This window comes from Bombina bombina, chromosome 3 (genome assembly GCF_027579735.1).
Source record: "Bombina bombina isolate aBomBom1 chromosome 3, aBomBom1.pri, whole genome shotgun sequence".
In the NCBI taxonomy this organism is placed as follows: domain Eukaryota; kingdom Metazoa; phylum Chordata; class Amphibia; order Anura; family Bombinatoridae; genus Bombina; species Bombina bombina.
Genome location: NC_069501.1, coordinates 113,644,893 through 113,664,324, shown reverse-complemented (window position 1 = coordinate 113,664,324; position 19,432 = coordinate 113,644,893). Strand labels below are relative to the sequence as shown.

General features: G+C 39.5%; 1 protein-coding gene across 1 annotated transcript in view; it reads right to left on the bottom strand.

Annotated features, from left to right (window-relative positions):
- Positions 1-19,432, bottom strand: part of IFNAR1 (interferon alpha and beta receptor subunit 1) — an 85,885-nt gene that overhangs the window by 18,970 nt on the left and 47,483 nt on the right. The window contains exons 8-9 of the mRNA XM_053705963.1: positions 13,309-13,453; positions 6,479-6,633 (exon numbers count right to left, since the gene is read on the bottom strand). Coding sequence (XP_053561938.1) covers positions 6,479-6,633; positions 13,309-13,453 — 300 coding nt within the window. The remainder of the gene's footprint in view (positions 1-6,478; positions 6,634-13,308; positions 13,454-19,432) is intronic.

Genomic DNA, 19,432 nt, shown 5'->3' with positions numbered 1-19,432 from the left:
CCTATCATCAATTTTTCTTCATTCTCTTGGTATATTTATTTAAAAAGCAGGAATGTAAAGTTTAAGAGCCGGCCCATATTTGGTTGAGAACATGGGTTATGCTTGTTTATTGGTTTGCTAAATGTAGTCATCAATAAGCAAGCGCTATCCAGGGTGTGAACCTAAAATGGGCTGGCTCCTAAGGTTTAAAATTACTGCTTTTAAAATAAAGATAGCAAAAGAATGAAGAAAAATTGATAGTAGGGGTAAATTAGAAAGTTGCTTAAAATTGCATGCTGTATCAGAATCATTAAAAAACAGAATTTATGCTTACCTGATAAATTACTTTCTCCAACGGTGTGTCCGGTCCACGGCGTCATCCTTACTTGTGGGAATATCTCTTCCCCAACAGGAAATGGCAAAGAGTCCCAGCAAAGCTGGCCATATAGTCCCTCCTAGGCTCCGCCCACCCCAGTCATTCGACCGACGGACAGGAGGAAAAAATAGGAGAAACCATATGGTACCGTGGTGACTGTAGTTAGAGAAAATAATTCATCAGACCCGATTAAAAAACCAGGGCGGGCCGTGGACCGGACACACCGTTAGAGAAAGTAATTTATCAGGTAAGCATAAATTCTGTTTTCTCCAACATTGGTGTGTCCGGTCCACGGCGTCATCCTTACTTGTGGGAACCAATACCAAAGCTTTAGGACACGGATGAAGGGAGGGAGCAAATCAGGTTACCTACACGGAAGGCACCACGGCTTGCAAAACCTTTCTCCCAAAAATAGCCTCCGAAGAAGCAAAAGTATCGAATTTGTAAAATTTGGCAAAAGTGTGCAGTGAAGACCAAGTCGCTGCCTTACATATCTGATCAACAGAAGCCTCGTTCTTGAAGGCCCATGTGGAAGCCACAGCCCTAGTGGAGTGAGCTGTGATTCTTTCAGGAGGCTGCCGTCCGTTAGTCTCGTAAGCCAATCGGATGATGCTTTTAAGCCAAAAGGAAAGAGGTAGAAGTCGCTTTTTGACCTCTCCTTTAACCAGAATAAACAACAAACAAGGAAGATGTTTGTCTGAAATCTTTTGTAGCTTCTAAATAGAATTTTAGAGCACGGACTACGTCCAAATTGTGTAACAAACGTTCCTTCTTTGAAACTGGATTCGGACACAAAGAAGGTACAACTATCTCCTGGTTAATATTTTTGTTAGAAACAACCTTTGGAAGAAAACCAGGCTTAGTACGCAAAACCACCTTATCTGCATGAAACACCAGATAGGGCGGAGAACACTGCAGAGCAGATAACTCTGAAACTCTTCTAGCAGAAGAAATAGCAACCAAAAACAAAACTTTCCAAGATAACAACTTAATGTCTATGGAATGTAGAGGTTCAAACGGAACCCCTTGAAGAACTGAAAGAACTAGATTTAAACTCCAGGGAGGAGTCAAAGGTCTGTAAACAGGCTTGATCCTAACCAGAGCCTGAACAAATGCTTGAACATCTGGCACAGCTGCCAGTCATTTGTGTAGTAAGACAGATAAAGCAGAAATCTGTCCTTTTAGAGAACTCGCAGATAATCCTTTATCCAAACCTTCTTGCAGAAAGGAAAGAATCTTAGGAATTTTTATCTTATTCCATGGGAATCCCTTGGATTCATACCAGCAGATATATCTTTTCCATATTTTATGGTAAATCTTTCTAGTTACCGGTTTTCTGGGCTGAACCAGAGTATCTATCACAGAATCTGAAAACCCACGCTTTGATAGAATCAAGCGTTCAATCTCCAAGCCGTCAGCTGGAGGGAGACCAGATTTGGATGTTCGAATGGACCCTGAACAAGAAGGTCCTGTCTCAAAGGTAGCTTCCATGGTGGAACCGATGACATATTCAACAGGTCTGCATACCAAGTCCTGCGTGGCCACGCAGGAGCTATAAAGATCACCGAGGCCCTCTCCTGTTTGATCCTGGCTACCAGCCTGGGAATGAGAGGAAACGGTGGGAACACATAAGCTAGGTTGAAGGTCCAAGGTGCTACTAGTGCATCCACTAGAGTCGCCTTGGGATCCCTGGATCTGGACCCGTAGCAAGGAACCTTGAAGTTCTGACGAGACGCCATTAGATCCATGTCTGGAATGCCCCATAAATGAGTCAACTGGGCAAAGATCTCCGGGTGGAGTTCCCACTCCCCCGGATGGAATGTCTGACGACTCAGATAATCCGCTTCCCAGTTTTCCACACCTGGGATGTGGATCGCAGATAGATGGTAGGAGTGATCCTCCGCCCATTGTATTATTTTGGTCACTTCTTTCATCGCCAGGGAACTCCTTGTTCCCCCCTGATGATTGATATACGCAACAGTCGTCATGTTGTCTGATTGGAATCTTATGAATCTGGCCTTTGCAAGCTGAGGCCAAGCCCTGAGAGCATTGAATATCGCTCTTAGTTCCAGAATGTTTATCGGGAGAAGAGACTCTTCCCGAGACCATAGTCCCTGAGCTTTCAGGGATTCCCAGACCGCGCCCCAGCCCACTAGACTGGCGTCTGTCGTGACAATGACCCACTCTGGTCTGTGGAAGCTCATTCCCTGGGATAGGTGGCCCAGGGTTAGCCACCAACGCAGTGAATCTCTGGTCTTCTGATCTACTTGAATCACTGGAGACAAGTCTGTTCAGCACTGTTTCAGCATGCACAGTTTTAATGGTCTTAGATGGTCTTAGATGAATTCGCGCAAAAGGAACTATGTCCATTGCTGCAACCATCAACCCTATTACTTCCATGCACTGAGCTATGGAAGGACGTGGAACAGAATGAAGAACTTGACAAGCGCTTAGAAGTTTTGACTTTCTGACATCTGTCAGAAAAATCTTCATTTCTAAGGAATCTATTATTGTTCCCAAGAAGGGAACTCTTGTTGACGGAGACAGAGAACTTTTTTCTATGTTCACCTTCCATCCGTGAGATCTGAGAAAGGCCAGAACGATGTCTGTATGAGCCTTTGCTTTTGAAAGGGAAGATGCTTGTATTAGAATGTCGTCCAAGTATGGTACTACTGCAATGCCCCTCGGTCTTAGAACCGCTAGAAGGGACCCGAGTACCTTTGTGAAAATCCTTGGAGCAGTAGCTAATCCGAATGGGAGGGCCACAAATTGGTAATGTTTGTCCAGAAAGGCGAACCTTAGGAACTGATGATGTTCTTTGTGGATAGGAATATGTAGGTACGCATCCTTTAGATCCACGGTAGTCATAAATTGACCTTCCTGGATAGTGGGTAGAATCGTTCGAATGGTTTCCATTTTGAACGATGGTACCCTGAGAAATTTGTTTAGGATCTTTAAATCCAGAATTGGTCTGAAGGTTCCCTCTTTTTTGGGAACTACGAACAGATTTGAGTAAAATCCCATTCCTTGTTCCGTCATTGGAACTGGGTGTATCACTCCCATCTTTAACAGGTCTTCTACACAATGTAAGAACGCCTGTCTCTTTATTTGGTTTGAGGATAAGTGAGACATGTGGAACCTTCCCCTTGGGGGTAGTTCCTTAAATTCCAGAAGATAACCCTGAGAAACTATTTCTAGCGTCCAGGGATCCTGAACATCTCTTGCCCAAGCCTGAGCAAAGAGAGAGAGTCTGCCCCCCACTAGATCCGGTCCCGGATCGGGGGCTAATCCTTCATGCTGTTTTGTTAGCGGCAGCAGGCTTCTTGGCCTGCTTACCCTTGTTCCAGCCTTGCATCGGTTTCCAGGCTGGTTTGGAATGTGAGGCATTACCCTCTTGCTTAGAGGATGCAGAATTAGAGGCCGGTCTGTTCCTGAAATTGCGAAAGGAACGAAAATTAGACTTATTCTTGGCCTTGAAAGGCCTATCTTGTGGGAGGGCATGGCCCTTTCCCCCAGTGATGTCTGAGATAATCTCTTTCAATTCTGGTCCAAAGAGAGTTTTACCCTTGAAGGGGATGTTAAGCAATTTTGTCTTGGATGATACATCCGCTGACCAAGACTTTAGCCAAAGCGCTCTGCGCGCCACAATTGCAAACCCTGAATTTTTTGCCGCTAATCTAGCTAATTGCAAAGCGGCATCTAAAATAAAAGAGTTAGCCAACTTAAGTGCGATAACCTCCTCATATGGAGTCTCTCTACTGAGCGACTTTTCTAGTTCCTCGAACCAGAACCACGCTGCTGTAGTGACAGGAACAATGCACGAAATGGGTTGTAGAAGGTAACCTTGCTGTACAAAAATCTTTTTAAGCAAACCCTCCAATTTTTTATCCATAGGATCTTGAAAGCACAACTATCCTCGATAGGAATAATAGTGCGCTTGTTTAGAGTAGAAACTGCCCCCTCGACCTTAGGGACTGTCTGCCATAAGTCCTTTCTGGGGTCGACCATAGGAAATAATTTCTTAAATATAGGAGGGGGAACAAAAGGTATGCCGGGCTTCTCCCACTCCTTATTCACTATGTCCGCCACCCGCTTGGGTATAGGAAAAGCGTCGGGGTGCACCGGAACCTCTAGGAACTTGTCCATCTTGCATAATTTTTCTGGAATGACCAAGTTGTCACAATCATCCAGAATAGATAACACCTCCTTAAGCAGTGCGCGGAGATGTTCTAATTTAAATTTAAATGTCACAACATCAGGTTCAGCCTGTTGAGAAATTTTTCCTGAATCTGAAATTTCCCCATCTGACAAAACCTCCCTCATGGCCCCTTCAGATTGGTGTGAGGGTATGACAGAACAATTATCATCAGCGCCCTCCTGCTCTTCAGTGTTTAAAACAGAGCAATCGCGCTTTCTCTGATATGCAGGCATTTTGGATAAAATATTTGCTATGGAGTTATCCATTACAGCCGTCAATTATTGCATGGTAATAAGCATTGGCGCGCTAGAAGTACTAGGGGCCTCCTGCGTGGGCAAAACTGGTATAGACACAGAAGGAGATGATGTAGAACCATGTCTACTCCCTTCATCTGATGAATCATCTTGGGCAACTTCATTATCTGTGACAGTATTGTCCTTACATTGTTTGGACGCTATGGCACAATTATCACACAATTTTGAAGGGGGAGACACATTGACATTCATACATATAGAACATAGCTTATCTGAAGGCACAGACATGTTAAACAGGCTTAAACTTGTCAATAAAGCACAAAAACCGTTTTAAAACAAAACCGTTACTGTCTCTTTAAATTTTAAACAGAGCACACTTTATTACTGAATATGTGAAAAAATATGAAGGAATTGTTCAAAATTTACCAAAATTTCACCACAGTGTCATAAAGCATTAAAAGTATTGCACACCAATTTTTTAACCCTTAAAATAACGAAACCGGAGCCGGTTACAGATTTAACCCCTATACAGTCCCAGCTACAGCCTTTGCTGTGACTTTACCAAGCCCGGAGGGGAATAAGATACCAAATGATGCCTTCTAGGAACTTTTCCAACTAGTTTCAGGTCCTCACACATGCATCTGCATGTCTTGACTCTCAAAAACAACTGCGCAGTAATGGCGCGAAAATGAGGCTCAGCCTACAACTGGGAAGGCCCTTCCTGACTGGAAAAGGTGTCTAACCTAGTGCCTGATGTTAAAAAACGTTCCCCAAGTTTATAAGTGTGAATTATCAGCATAAACATGAATAAAATGTCCAAATAAAGCAATCGATTTAGCCCATAAAAGTGTCTACCAGTTTTATAGCCCATATTAAGTCCTTTATTCTGTTTGAGATAAAGAAAATGGCTTACCGGTCCCCATGAGGGGAAATGACAGCCTTCCAGCATTACACAGTCTTGTTAGAAATATGGCTAGTCATACCTTAAGCAGAAAAGTCTGCTAACTGTTTCCCCCAACTGAAGTTACTTCATCTCAACAGTCCTATGTGGAAACAGCAATCGATTTTAGTTACTGTCTGCTAAAATCATCTTCCTCTCACAAACAGAAATCTTCATCTTTTTCTGTTTCATAGTAAATAGTACATACCAGCACTATTTTAAAATAACAAACTCTTGATAGTAGAATAAAAAAACTACAACGAAACACCACATACTCTTAACCATCTCCGTGGAGATGTTGCCTGTGCAACGGCAAAGAGAATGACTGGGGTGGGCGGAGCCTAGGAGGGACTATATGGCCAGCTTTGCTGGGACTCTTTGCCATTTCCTGTTGGGGAAGAGATATTCCCACAAGTAAGGATGACGCTGTGGACCGGACACACCAATGTTGGAGAAAATGGGTTTAGTATCCCTTTAAAATGACATGCTCTTTCTGAATCCTGAATATTTAAATTTGACTTTACTGTCCCTTTTGGGTTGTTCTTTCAACAATAAGAATAGTCTTTTTTTCACATCTATTTTCTAACTAATAATGATCTGGATTTTTCTAACTAATAATGATCTGGATTTTTCTAACTAATAATGATCTGGTTTTTCTAACTAATAATGATCTGGATTCTGGCTAGAGCAAGTGTGTCTAATCACATCTCCTTCATACAATTCTTACATACCTTTTCAATGCTTGATGGAAGTTTGCCAGATGGGAAGAAGATGTGTTTTACAAATCTTTGTAAAGGACAAGCACAGACATACACAATACCGGAGAGAAAAGCTATCAATACCACCAAAACAGGTACAATGATATACTTCAGAAGGGAATGTGCGGCTAAAGAGAAGGGGGAAAAAAAATAACAGACACATTAGTATTAATTCATATTGTAACAATGGCAGAGGATGTTAAACATTAATAAAGATAGATCAACATTTTCATGTGTAATATGTAGAAATCTGCAAAATGCAGGGCCAGGGACCAAAAAAGATTATGTGAAAGACACCAATGTATAAATAGCAGGACTAATGCAGCAAGACTAAATAAATTAAGCCCTAAGCTACTAGCCAGCCCAAAATGTTACTTGCCACTTTTGATCCACGCCACACCTACTAACCCCCCTCCTCTTTGCATATGTTTAGCCAATGCAAAACACCTTATTGTGCAGTAATTTTTTAATATAGTATTTTTTTTAAACCATAAATTAAATAATGTGACATACAGTAATAAATTAACAAAAATAAGTGCATAGCAGTTAACAACATCAAGTAGGGTTCTGGGGAAGACAACAGCTGCACAGAAAAATGTTGTTGAACTGAGAGAAGACAGAGAGTGACATTAATGTGAGGTCATAGCAGACCTGGAAATTTTTTTTAGAACTATCATCTCTTATATATCTTTCTCCACTCTTCAATCTCTCTTTTTACCCCCTGCCTTCTCTCTCAGGCCATATCTTCTCTTTACACTCTCTCTTCGCTCTCCACTCTTTTTTTTTTTTTCTCTCTCCACTCTTTCTTATAGCTATATTTTTCTTCACTCTCACTTTTCCTCTCCAATCTCTCTCTGCCCCTATTTACCCTCTCAGAAGTAACAGTCTAAATACCAATGGGGTCCCTAGAGGCATAACATATCCTTGCCCTTTCATGGATATATAATATCCCTTTAGATATCGCCACTGTTAAATTTCCACTCACCAATGGCTAGTGGAAATTTTGAGCCATGTGTGTCTATATATAGATATACATACACATTATGTATGTATGTATGTATGTATGTATGTATGTATGTATGTATGTATGTATGTATGTATGTATGTATGTATGTATGTATATATATATATATATATATATATATATATCACATACACACACATACATAAATATATATATACATACAACTCAGATAAGGAGACTCAAGAGGGAGCAGACAATTCAGAAACTCCTCTAGCAGAAGAGATGGACAAAAGGAACAACACTTTCCATGAAAGTAGTTTAATGTCCAATTTATGCATAAGTTTAAAAGGAGGAGCCTGCAATACTTTTAATACTAGGTTAAGACTCCAAGGAGGTGAAATAGGACTAATAACAGGTTTAGTCTGGATTTAAGCCTGAACAAAACAATGAACATCAGGGAGATTTGCAATTTTCCTCTAAAACAATACAGGAAAGGCAGATATTTGGCCTTTCAAAGAACTGGCAGATAAACCTTTATCTTAACCATCCTGAAGAAACTGAAGAATCCTAGGAATAATCATGGGTAATACACCACGAAATGTAAGTTTTTCCAAACTTTGTGATAAATCTTTGTAGAAACAGGCTTACGGGCCTGAATCATAGTGTTAATCACACAGTCAGAGAATCCTCTATGACTGCGAACAAAGCGTTCATTTCCATGCCATTAAGTTTAGAGACTTTAAATCTGGATGGAAGAAAGGACCTTGAGACAGAAGGTCTGGCCTTAGAGGAAGAGACCACGGCGGGCAATTGGACATTTCAACCAGATCCGCATACCAAATCCTGTGAGGCCACGCTGGGGCTAGCAGGATTACAAATGACTGTTCCATTTCATTTTGGAAATCACTTTGGGAAGCAGGACCAGAGGGGAGGGGGGCAGATAAGCAGGCTGGTAAGACCAGGGAACTGCTAGATCATCCAACACCTCTGCCTGAGGATCCCTCAACCTCGCAAGGTACCTGGGAAGTTTGTTGTTCAAAAAATAGGTCCCATAGTTGTACAGTCAGAACAAATCTTAGTGGAGAGACCACTCTCCTGGATGTAGAGACTGACGACTGAGGTAATCTGCCTCCCTGTTGTCTACACCTGGGATTTGAATAGCAGTGATGAGGCAGGAATTGGTTTCTGCCCAAGAAAGGATTAGAGATACTTCTCTATCATAGCTAGTGAACTTTGAGTTCCTCCTTGATGATTGACATAAGCTTCTGCCGTAATATTGTCTGTCTGAAAATTGAGATAAGGATCCCTTTTCAATAGAGGCCAAGCCTGAAGGGCCCTGAAAAGAGCAGAGAGTTCTAAAATATTGATGGGTAACCTTGCCTCCATAGGATTCCAAACTCCTTGTCCTGTCAGAGACCCCCAAACATCACCCCAACCTGAAAGACTTGCATCTGTTATGATCACAGACCAGGTAGGACGAGCAAAAGAAGTCCCCTGAATAATAGATTGGTGATTTAGCCACCAGTCAGAGATAGGTGCGTGTTGGGATCTAAGAATATCTCTTGGGATATCCGAGTATAATCCTTGCACCATTGGCGCAGCATACAAAACTGAAGAGGTCTCATATGAAATTTGGCGAAAGTAATTAAATCCAAGGCTGCAATAAAGAGGCCTAGTACTTCCATACACAGAGCCACTGAAGGGAATGAAAAATACTGAAGGTTCATACAAGCTGAAATTAATTTTATTTGTCTCTTTTCTGTCAGGGAAAGAGTCATGGACACTGGAAACCTAAAAAGGTGACCTTTGTCTGAGGAATCAAGAAACTTTTGGGTAAATTGATCATCCTACCATGTCATAGTTGTGAGATTCTGCTAAATGAAAAGATTGAGCTAGTACCAAGATATCATCCAGGTAAGAAAATACCGCAATACCCTGAACTCTGATTACAGATAAAAGGGCACTGAGAGCATTGGTAAATATTCTTGAAGCTGTAGCTAGACCAAATGGAAGAGCAACAAACTGATAATGCTTTTCCTAAAAAGAGAGAGCCTCAGGGACTGTGTGTATTGGGATGTGAAGGTAAGCATTCTGTAAGTCTATTGTGGACATAAAGTGACCTTGTTGAACAAAAGGCAGAATAGTCCTTATAGTTTGCATTATGAAAGTTGGAATCCTTACAATTTTTTTTAACATTTTCATATCCAGGATTGCTCTGAAAGAATTTTCCTTCTTTGGTACAATGTAGAGATTTGAATAAAATCCCATCCATTGTTCCTGTAAAGGAACTGGAGTAATTACTCCCATATTTTCCAGATCTTTTTTTTGAAAAAAGTCTGAGCTTTTTCATAGAATGTTTTGGAATATAGGTGAGAAAAAACCCTCAATGTGGAAGGTCATATTCTAAATCCAATTCGATATCCCTGAGAAATAATGTTTTGAATCCAGAGATTTTGGACAGATTCTAAACAAGATTTTTGAAAAAAAATTAATCTGCCCCTACCAGTAGTACTGAGTTGGGGGCCGTACCTTCATGAGGTCTTAAGAGGATGGATTAGGTTTATTATTCTGATTGGATTTATTCCAATTTGAATATGGTCTTCAGACTGGGACAGAGGGTTTAGGGGAGGAGTCAGTTTTCTGTTCTCTGTTCTGAAAAAAGGAAAGAAAATGATTGGGAGCTTTAAATTTCCCGTTAGACTTTTTGTCCTGGAGAAGAAAAACTCCCTTACCTATAGTAATAGTAGAAATATTAGAATCCAGTTGAGCCCCAAACAATTTATTTCCTTGGAAAGAGATAGCAATCTAGTTTTAGATTTAAGCCATAAAGCTCTTCTGTTAAGGATAGCTAAAGACATATTTTTTATGTTAATTTCATGACATCAAATACTGCATCACAAATAAAATTAGTTGCATATTGAAGTAAATTCAAGAGATTAGAACTTTCAGGGTCAAAGGACAACTGCTGAGCTAGACTGGATAACCAGAAAGTTAAAGCAGCAGCCACATCAGCAATAGATATAGCTGGTCTAAGAATATAGCCAGTATGTAAATATGCTCTTCTTTTATACAATTCAAGTTTTCTATCTAAAGGGTACCGTCTTCTAGAGGAATAGTAGTGCATTTAGCCAGAGTGGAAATGGCCCCATCAACTTTGGGAACAGTTTTACATAACTTTAAGTTAGCATACGGTAAAGGATATCGTTTTCTTTAAACCTTGAAGAAGGGTTAAGAGAGACACCTGGTTTAGACCATTCTTTAGCAATCATATCAGAGAAATCAGGTATAGGGAAAATTTTAGGGAGATTGACAACAGTTTTATATACTGAATTCAAACGAATACAGGGTTTATCATTAGAAGATTTAGCTTCTTCAATCCCTGAACGAATGTGTTCAATTTTAAATAAAAAGGCTGAATTATCAGTTTTTACGTCCGATGAGGGAGTCTCACTGTTAGCGGAATCTTCATTATTTAAAGATACTTGAGTATTTTGTAGGTCATTACTTATATTACTAGTAGAAGGTAAAATTTGAACTGCCCTTTTTCGCTTATTTGAAGGCGGTAGTGCAGCTAGGGCCTTCGTAATAGCAACTTTTAATTGCTGGAAATACGCCATCTGCTTCCATATGTAAGGAGGAGACAGTAGCTGCATTAGTGCACATTAAAACATCATTAGATCAGTATGCAATAAGAAATATAAGCATGAGCCACATAAATGAGCTGAAAAAGCTACTTCAGTTGTTTTACAATAAGCACACAACTTTTGGTAGAAAGGTGGTAACTTTAGACACAGATTGGTGCTGATCCATTATGGCAAAAATTTTATAGAAAAATTAAGATGCAATAATTTCTATTATTACCCCCTTAAGGAAAGCTTTTTGAGGAAAGGAAAAAAATATGCCCCCTTTATACAGCGTTGCAAGGACGTAAAAGCGCTAAGCAAATGCAGCCTAAAAAGCAGTTAGTCAATTTTCGCAATTTCAAATGCTAAATTTATAGAGAAACAGCACACTAAAAAGGTGCATCTGATGTGTCATGACATGCATGATAAACAGATGCACCAATAGTGACGCATGATACAAAAGCATTACATTTTGGCACAAACAAATAATGTACTATAGATGTGCACTAAGAGGCACACAAAAAAAAAAAAAAAAAAGGGGGCTGCACAAACCTGACACATAATAATGCGCCGGGTTAAACATGTGAAGAAAATTTGTGGGCTATAAAACTGCTGCATAAATATGCGCCAGTTTGAACGCGCGCTTGTGTGAAAATGAGAAATATTTGGCACGAAAAAATAACATGGAAGGGGAATAGTAAGAATCTGTCCCTGGGCCGTACATATACATAGTATACATTGATAAACTTCTAAACAATAGTTAAAAGTGCCCAACCCATAGCTGTGTCTTTAAAAACAACAAAATATAGGTACCCATAGACACTTGTTCACTAATAGCAGACAGCCAAACCAGTACTGAAACATATCAGCAGAGGAAATGTAATAGAAGTTTAACGTTATTCTTTAAAGGGAGGCAGAAGATGAATCCCTGTGACCGAATGAAAAGTTTTCCCGTGAGGCGAAAACATGGTCTGAGGATTTAAGGTTTTTTGAAGATTGATATTTCTGAGCCTTATATTGCTAAAAGATACAAAAAAAGATGTCCTGAAGATCTAAGCGCACCCTTAGAATTTTTATTCTGGGGCAGAAAAAGCTCCCTTATGCCCGATACTGTGGCAATTATAGCATTCAACCCAGGCCCAAAAAGAGATTTACTCTGGAAAGTGAGAGGTGTTATGAATTGCTAGTATAAGGTGTATGGTGTATAAATATAAGTCACCAGACTATGTGAAACGTGTACATATTTACACTAATAGCTGCCGGGCTAAGAAGATGCAAGTACCTCCCTGCACATCAGTCCACTATGCATACCTCAGCTGCAGCAAATTGCTTCCAGTGGACAAGCCACTGTGTCAGCATGATGCAAAGGATCTAAATTAGTAACATCATCTGCAAACCTGGAGATTTGATGGACAAGTCCATATTTCACTTGGGGAGGGCTATGGGTTCACAAGGAGCAGCTCACTGTTTACCAGTAGATAGGTGGAAAAGTCCACATTTTCCTGAAAGGGCTGTGAAATTTCCCTCTGAGGAAAGACATTTTCACTGCCTGACAGAGAACTCCTTGTCTACCCCTATAAACAAAAGATTACTGCAAGGAGGATTCGGGCCTCATATTGGTTAGAGAAACCCCTTTCAACAATGAGTAGATCTTGCACTTCACTTTCTTCTCATTACTCATCAAGGAGAAGAAAATGACTGAGGATTATGGAAATTGGGAGGAATTTAAATTTCTGGTTTCTTGGGGTGTCTTTTTCTTCTTCCTAGTGGTCAGAAGGGGAATATTCCCACACAAAACTCATGGACGCTCACCATCTGATGAAACATTTGTACACAATTTCAATATAATCAGGTGGCAGAAACTAGCCAATAAACTCAGAAAGCAACAGCAGCTGATGTAGTCACTAGAAATCAAAGCCAACTATAATGTTACTTACATGCTAGAAAATATGTTAGTTCTTTATTCTTTTAATGCCATGACATTAATGAACAGATGTATGTGCCTGATAATTCAGTCATCTATTACCATCATTAGAATTATATTTAAGTAAATGTATAATAATAATTGCATTCATTAGAGAAAGTGCTAACTGGATTTTCTCTACCTGGAGTCATCCAAGACTTAAGGGGTAGAAAGAAAATGACAAATAAAATGGAGTAAGAAAGTTATTAGAATCAGGATATAACATCAGCTATAATATGTGAACTATTAATACCTGGGTGAATTGTAACACAGTCAATGTCACTAAAAAGGCCACTTTTGTTCCGTTGATATACGACTTGCACTTTTATGCAATATATTGCAGGTGCTTCCAAATTATCTACTGCAAAGTATGGGCTGTGTTCATAGTAATGATCCACCTGTAAGAAACAATACATGTGAAAATTGCAAAACTACTTCAATGTACTATTTAAATACTAAAAGGGACAGTCAACTCCAAAATGTTTATTGTTTAAAAAGATAGATAGATAGATAATCCCTTTATTACCCATTCATCAGTTTTGCAGAGAAAACATGGTTATATTAATATACGTTTTACCTCTGAGATTACCTTGTATCTAAGACTTTTTTTAAAGCCCCCTGATGGCAATTTTATTTATTATCTATTGACTTGCATTTTAGTCAATTAGTGCTGTGTCTGCCACCACCCATGGGCATGAGCACAATAATATCTATATGGCTCACATGAACTAGCAGTCTCCTGTTGTGAATAGCTAATAAAAAAGCATGGGATAAGAGGCTGTCTGTAGTGGCTTACGAAAAGGCAGACATTTAGAGGTTTAAAAGTATATTAATATAACAATGTTGTTTGTTTTATAGCTGGGGAATGGGGAATAAAGGCGTAATCTATCTTTTTAAACAATAACAATTTAGGTGTTGACTGTCCCTTTAAAGGGACAGGAAACCCCAAATTCACATTCATGATTTGGATGGAACATTTCATTTTAAACAACTTTCTAATTTAAATCTAATATCAGATTTGTTTCATTCCCTTGATATCCTTTGCTGAAGGAACAGTATTGCACTACTGGCAGCTATATGAACATATCTAGTTAGCCAATCACAAGAGATAAATGTGTGCAGGCATCAATCAGCAGCTAGCTCCCACTAGTGTAGGATATGAGCATATTATTTTCCAACAGGAGATACAAAGGGAAAGAAGCACATTTGAAAATTTAAAAGGGTGTTAAAATGACATGCTCTGTCAATCATATAAGTCTATTTTTGACTTTCCTATCCCTTTAATCACCAAGAGCACTCTTACAATATACAGCTTCCCACACTCTTACACTCACAAGTCAAACAAGTAACAAAAGACTTGATTACAATATTCACGATATTGGCTTCAGATAACTTGTTTTTTAGCGGATATAGTAAATGTGTTTTTTTGGGTGATCACAATAAAAACTGTTTTACGTGTGTGAGAGTAGCCTACTGTAATCTGAATCCATCCTGGTGTGTATATATATATATATATATATATATATATATATATATATATATATATATATATATATATATATATATATATATATATATATATACACTCTGCATGTTTGCTCAATTATATATTGACACATTGTTTTTTCCCCATTATTTAAAATTATTGATTGAAAAAGCACTGTTTTCCGATTTGGTGAGATATTCTTGTGAAATCAAGAACACTACTACAAGACTATTCTATTACTACAAAGCTCATTATCTCAGCTACTAAAACTGGGTTGTAACCGTTCTGACACTGTAAACTGTGAAACTGCAATAATGTAGTCCCAAGATGTCATGCAAATGGCACCATGTCTTTGTGACTGGGCATTCAAATGGAATCAGAACTTTGTGTACCAAATTTAAATAACGTTGCTGCAAAAACTGTACACTGTTGTGATAGGATTTTATCTTTGCCGTCACGTTGGCACAATCCCATTTGATACCCCGGTCATGAAGGTGCTATCCTTTTGAAAGCCCAGTAACAGAACCTGGTCACAAAGGCATCTTTCCTTTTGAAAGCTCAGTCATGAAAGTGCAATCCCATTTGAAATCCTGTTTAAGAAAATGTCTGTACTGAAAGTGACAATTACAACAATGCGAGTGTAAATTAGAAACAAACATTGACAGAAAGCGATTGCTACACACCATATCTAGATGTTGGGGTCCTAATTTCACTTTTATTAAGCTGTATGGCATATCACGTATTGGATACATATACATTTGTAATAAAGCTTTAATGAATCTAGACCATGTATAGATGTTGAATTGAATGAATGTAAATGGTCTTGAAAAGCATCAAAAAATGAATTGCGATCACTGAGATCGTTTTGGATCTGTGTTAAATAAAGGATTTTTTCTTCTGCAAGCTGAAAATACACCTGTAAACCCGATATTGTGATTGCGTCAAAACCCTTAAAAAAAAATAAAAAAAAATACTGCAAGTAATTTTTAAGAAAGAAAAACTATATTCCATATCTATAGTTCTAAACCTTACTAGCCCCTGCCCCAAGATCTGCCAAATGGAACACTATGACATGTACATGTTGCAGCTGCTAAATGCAGAGACTAAATTAAAGATAGATAAATAAATGATAAACACATACATGGACCCATTCCTTATAGGGACAGAATCTATGCTAAAGGAGTTATAATCAATCACTAAAAGTATCAAATGTATAAAAAGAAGTAACAAAAATTAAATTATTATAAATATGTACAAATGAAAAAAGGATGCACTCATATCTTTAAAATAAAAAGTCCCAACTTGAAAGGGTTGTGAAAAATTAATTCACAATTTTAATATATTTGTGTTTCTGTAAATGCCCCACAAACAATAGTATAATACTGTACACTTGCCTCTCACGTCATGTCACAAGGAGGAGTGGAGAAAAGACGTTAAACTGATCAGTGTAGCTGCTTGGTATAACATTAATATCCACTCTTTAGGGCAGTTATCACTTACAGAGACCTTACCATGTGTACTATATTGTGGCAATGTTATTGTATTTTTATACACTTTTAATATTTTTAATAAATATGCTGTTAAAGTGATTGCGCTGGATTATATCCTGGAAGTATAAAATAAGGTGTGCGCTGATGGTTCTATGCAAGTAGCCTGTCTGCAATCCTGCTCTATAATTATCCTTTTATACAGTATGATACTATCTTATTTTATTTTTTTCTGAGGTTTAATATAATATAAACAAAAGAAAGGGTGTGTTTCATAAGATATTAACCAGCTACACGCAGACATTATTACAAACCAAACAAACAAATTATTAAATAATTATCTAGAGTCTAGAGCACTGTTTTTTCCTTATAATCCCTTCTAGGGTGTCTCGCACAGAAGAATAGACAAACTGTTGTAGAATTAGGAGTATGCCAAGATCTTTCGGGATTGGAGCCAGTGAAATTAAAAACTATTCTAGGTTGCTAGATGTGCCAAAGTAATATAGATAAATCTCCTACCTTTCAAGTCAAGGCATGTGTGATATTATAGAATAATACAAGAATTGAATAAGGATTGGACAAGGCACAAGGCAAGTTCTGTTGTAATTCTGTGTTTTATCCACTGTTTGACTATTTTGTAAAAATGCTCAATATCTTTATATTCCTTTTTGCCACCTTTTGTCTCTATAACAAACTACTTTACTCAATTACTCCTTCCCCCTCACCACCTGCTCTGCTCATTAGCCCATCTCTCAACCTCACCTTACTTTTGTATTCATGAACTTCACACATTCCTAAAGAATTCCTAAAGACTCTCTCTCCCACCACATCCCAAAAACAAACAGTCTCATTACTGCAAATCTGCATCTCATGTCACTCTCCCTCTTGCTCATACTAGCTGCTGGTGACATCTCCCCTAATCCTGGTCCCCCACAACTTCCTAGCCTTGCACACCCATGTGTGCCTTTCAATAGACTTCAAAAACAAAACTCTGGTAACCTTAAACGTATTCCTCTTGCATCTAAAGTCTCCACCCCCTTCACTTGTGCACTCTGGAACTCTTGCTCTGTTTGCAACAAGTTCACTTCTATCCATGACCTCTTTATCTCCCACTCTCAATCTTCTGGCTCTCATAGAAACCTGGCTCTTTCCTTCTGCCGCTGCACTGTAACATGGGGGTCTTCACTTCAGCCACACTCCTAGGTCTGATAATAGACAAGGAGGTGGTGTTGGAATTTTACTTTCCTCTCATTGCACCTTTTAACAAATACAGCCCTTCTCTTCCCTCACATTTTGTTCATTCGAAACACACACAATTCGCTTATCTTCTCCCCTCTCTATACGTATTGCAGTCATATACCACCCCCCTGGCTCATCAACTTTATTTCTAGATCACTTTGCTGCCTGGCTACCTTATTTCCTTTCCTCAGACACCCCTGCCCTCATTCTTGGTGACATCATCCTCCCTGTTGACAACCCCACTGCCTCCTCTGCAAAACAACTTCTGCAACTCACTTCCTCTTTCGGCCTTTCACAATGGACTGACTCTCCCACTCACAAAGATGGTCACTCGCTTGATCTGATTTTCAACTATCGATGCACTCTCTCAAACTCAACTCACTAACTCCCCTTTTCCTCTTTCGGACCATCATCTCCTCACTTGTAACATCAAATCCATACCTACAAATCTCCCTCCTTCTACCGCTCACACCAAACTTCACAGAAGCATCAAGTCATTAGATCAGAAACAGCTTGCTAGCTCTCTTGAACCTCTCCTCTCTTCCATCCCCTCCTTTTCCTGCCCTGATTAATCTGCCACTATAACTCCACCCTTACATCGGTCCTTGACAATCTGGCCCCACCTACTATAGCTCAGAAATCATACACTCATCCTCAGCCCTGGCATACTCCTCTGACACGGTACCTACGCAGATGTTCCCGTACTGCTGAGCGACACTGGAGAAAACCTCGGAGTTCAGCTGACTTTCTTCACTATAAGTTCATCTTGAACTCTTACTATTCTGCCCTTAATCTCTATAAGCAACATTACTTCTCTACTCTTATCTATGCTCTTTCTTCAAACCCAAAATGTCTGTTCTCCACGTTCAATACTCTGCTCCGCCCACTGCCACCTCCTACTACAACTTCTCTCTCAGCTCAAGATTTTGCCAGCTACTTCAATGACAAAATAGACTCCATCAGAAATGAAATCAGCTCTCAACATGCTACCGGTCTCAAACCTCCTCAAAACCTCACAATCATCCAAAACCCACATAGCCATAAATGTATCTGTTTTGTCCACTACAGAGGATGAAGTTTCTGCCCTTATACTATCCTCTCATCTCACTACCTGTCCCCTCGAACCATCCCCTCACAGCTACTCCCCGCCCTCTCTTCTACTCTTACCCCTATACTCACATCTTCAACCTCTCCCTCAGCACTGGTATATTTCCCTCATCTCTTAAATACGCATTGGTCACACCTATCCTCAAAAAACCTTCTCTCGACCAACCTCCCCATCCAACTACCGCCCTATTTCCCTACTGCCTCAAAGCTTCTCAAAAAGCTAGTTTATGTACATCTATCCCATTTCCTAAAACTAAACTCCCTCCTTGACCCACTGCAATCTGGATTTCGTCCCCACCACTCCACTGAGACAGCAATTGTTAAGGTTACAAATTACCTACTTACAGCAAAATCCAAAGGCCACTTCTCTCTACTTATCCTCTTTGATCTGTCTGCAGCCTTTAATACTGTCGACCACCCTCTTTTGCTCCAAACACTCCAATCCTTCGGCATTTGTGACACAGCTCTGTCCTGGTTCTCTTCCTATCTGTCTAACCGTACCTTTAGTGTAGCCTTCTCTGGGGCATCCTCTGCCCTGTTACCACTTTCTGTTGGGGTACCGCAAGGCTCTGTCCTTGGTCCCCATCTCTTCTCAATTTACACATCATCTTTAGGTTCCTTAATAAAGTCCCATGGGTTTCAATACCATTTGTATGCGATGACACCCAAATCTACCTCTCTGCACAAGACCTATCTTCTTCCTTGCCAAACTGTGTCAATAACCCACTTTCTCATATTTCATATTGGATGTCCTCTTACCTTAAGCTAAATCTCTCCAAAACTGAGCTACTTATTTCCCCCCTTCTTCAAAAATCGATAGTTGATAACTCCATCATTACCACTACCCCACATGCTCGATGTCTTGGGGTCACACTTGATCTTTCTTTCACTCCTCACATTCAGTCCTTGGCTAAAGCCTGCCACTTCCACCTTAAAAACCATCTCTAAAATTAGACATTTCCTTTCACAAGACACAACTAAGATTCTAATCCACTCTCTCATCCTTTCCAGCCTCGATTACTGCAACTCCATCCTCTCTGGTCTCCCTAGCTGCCGCC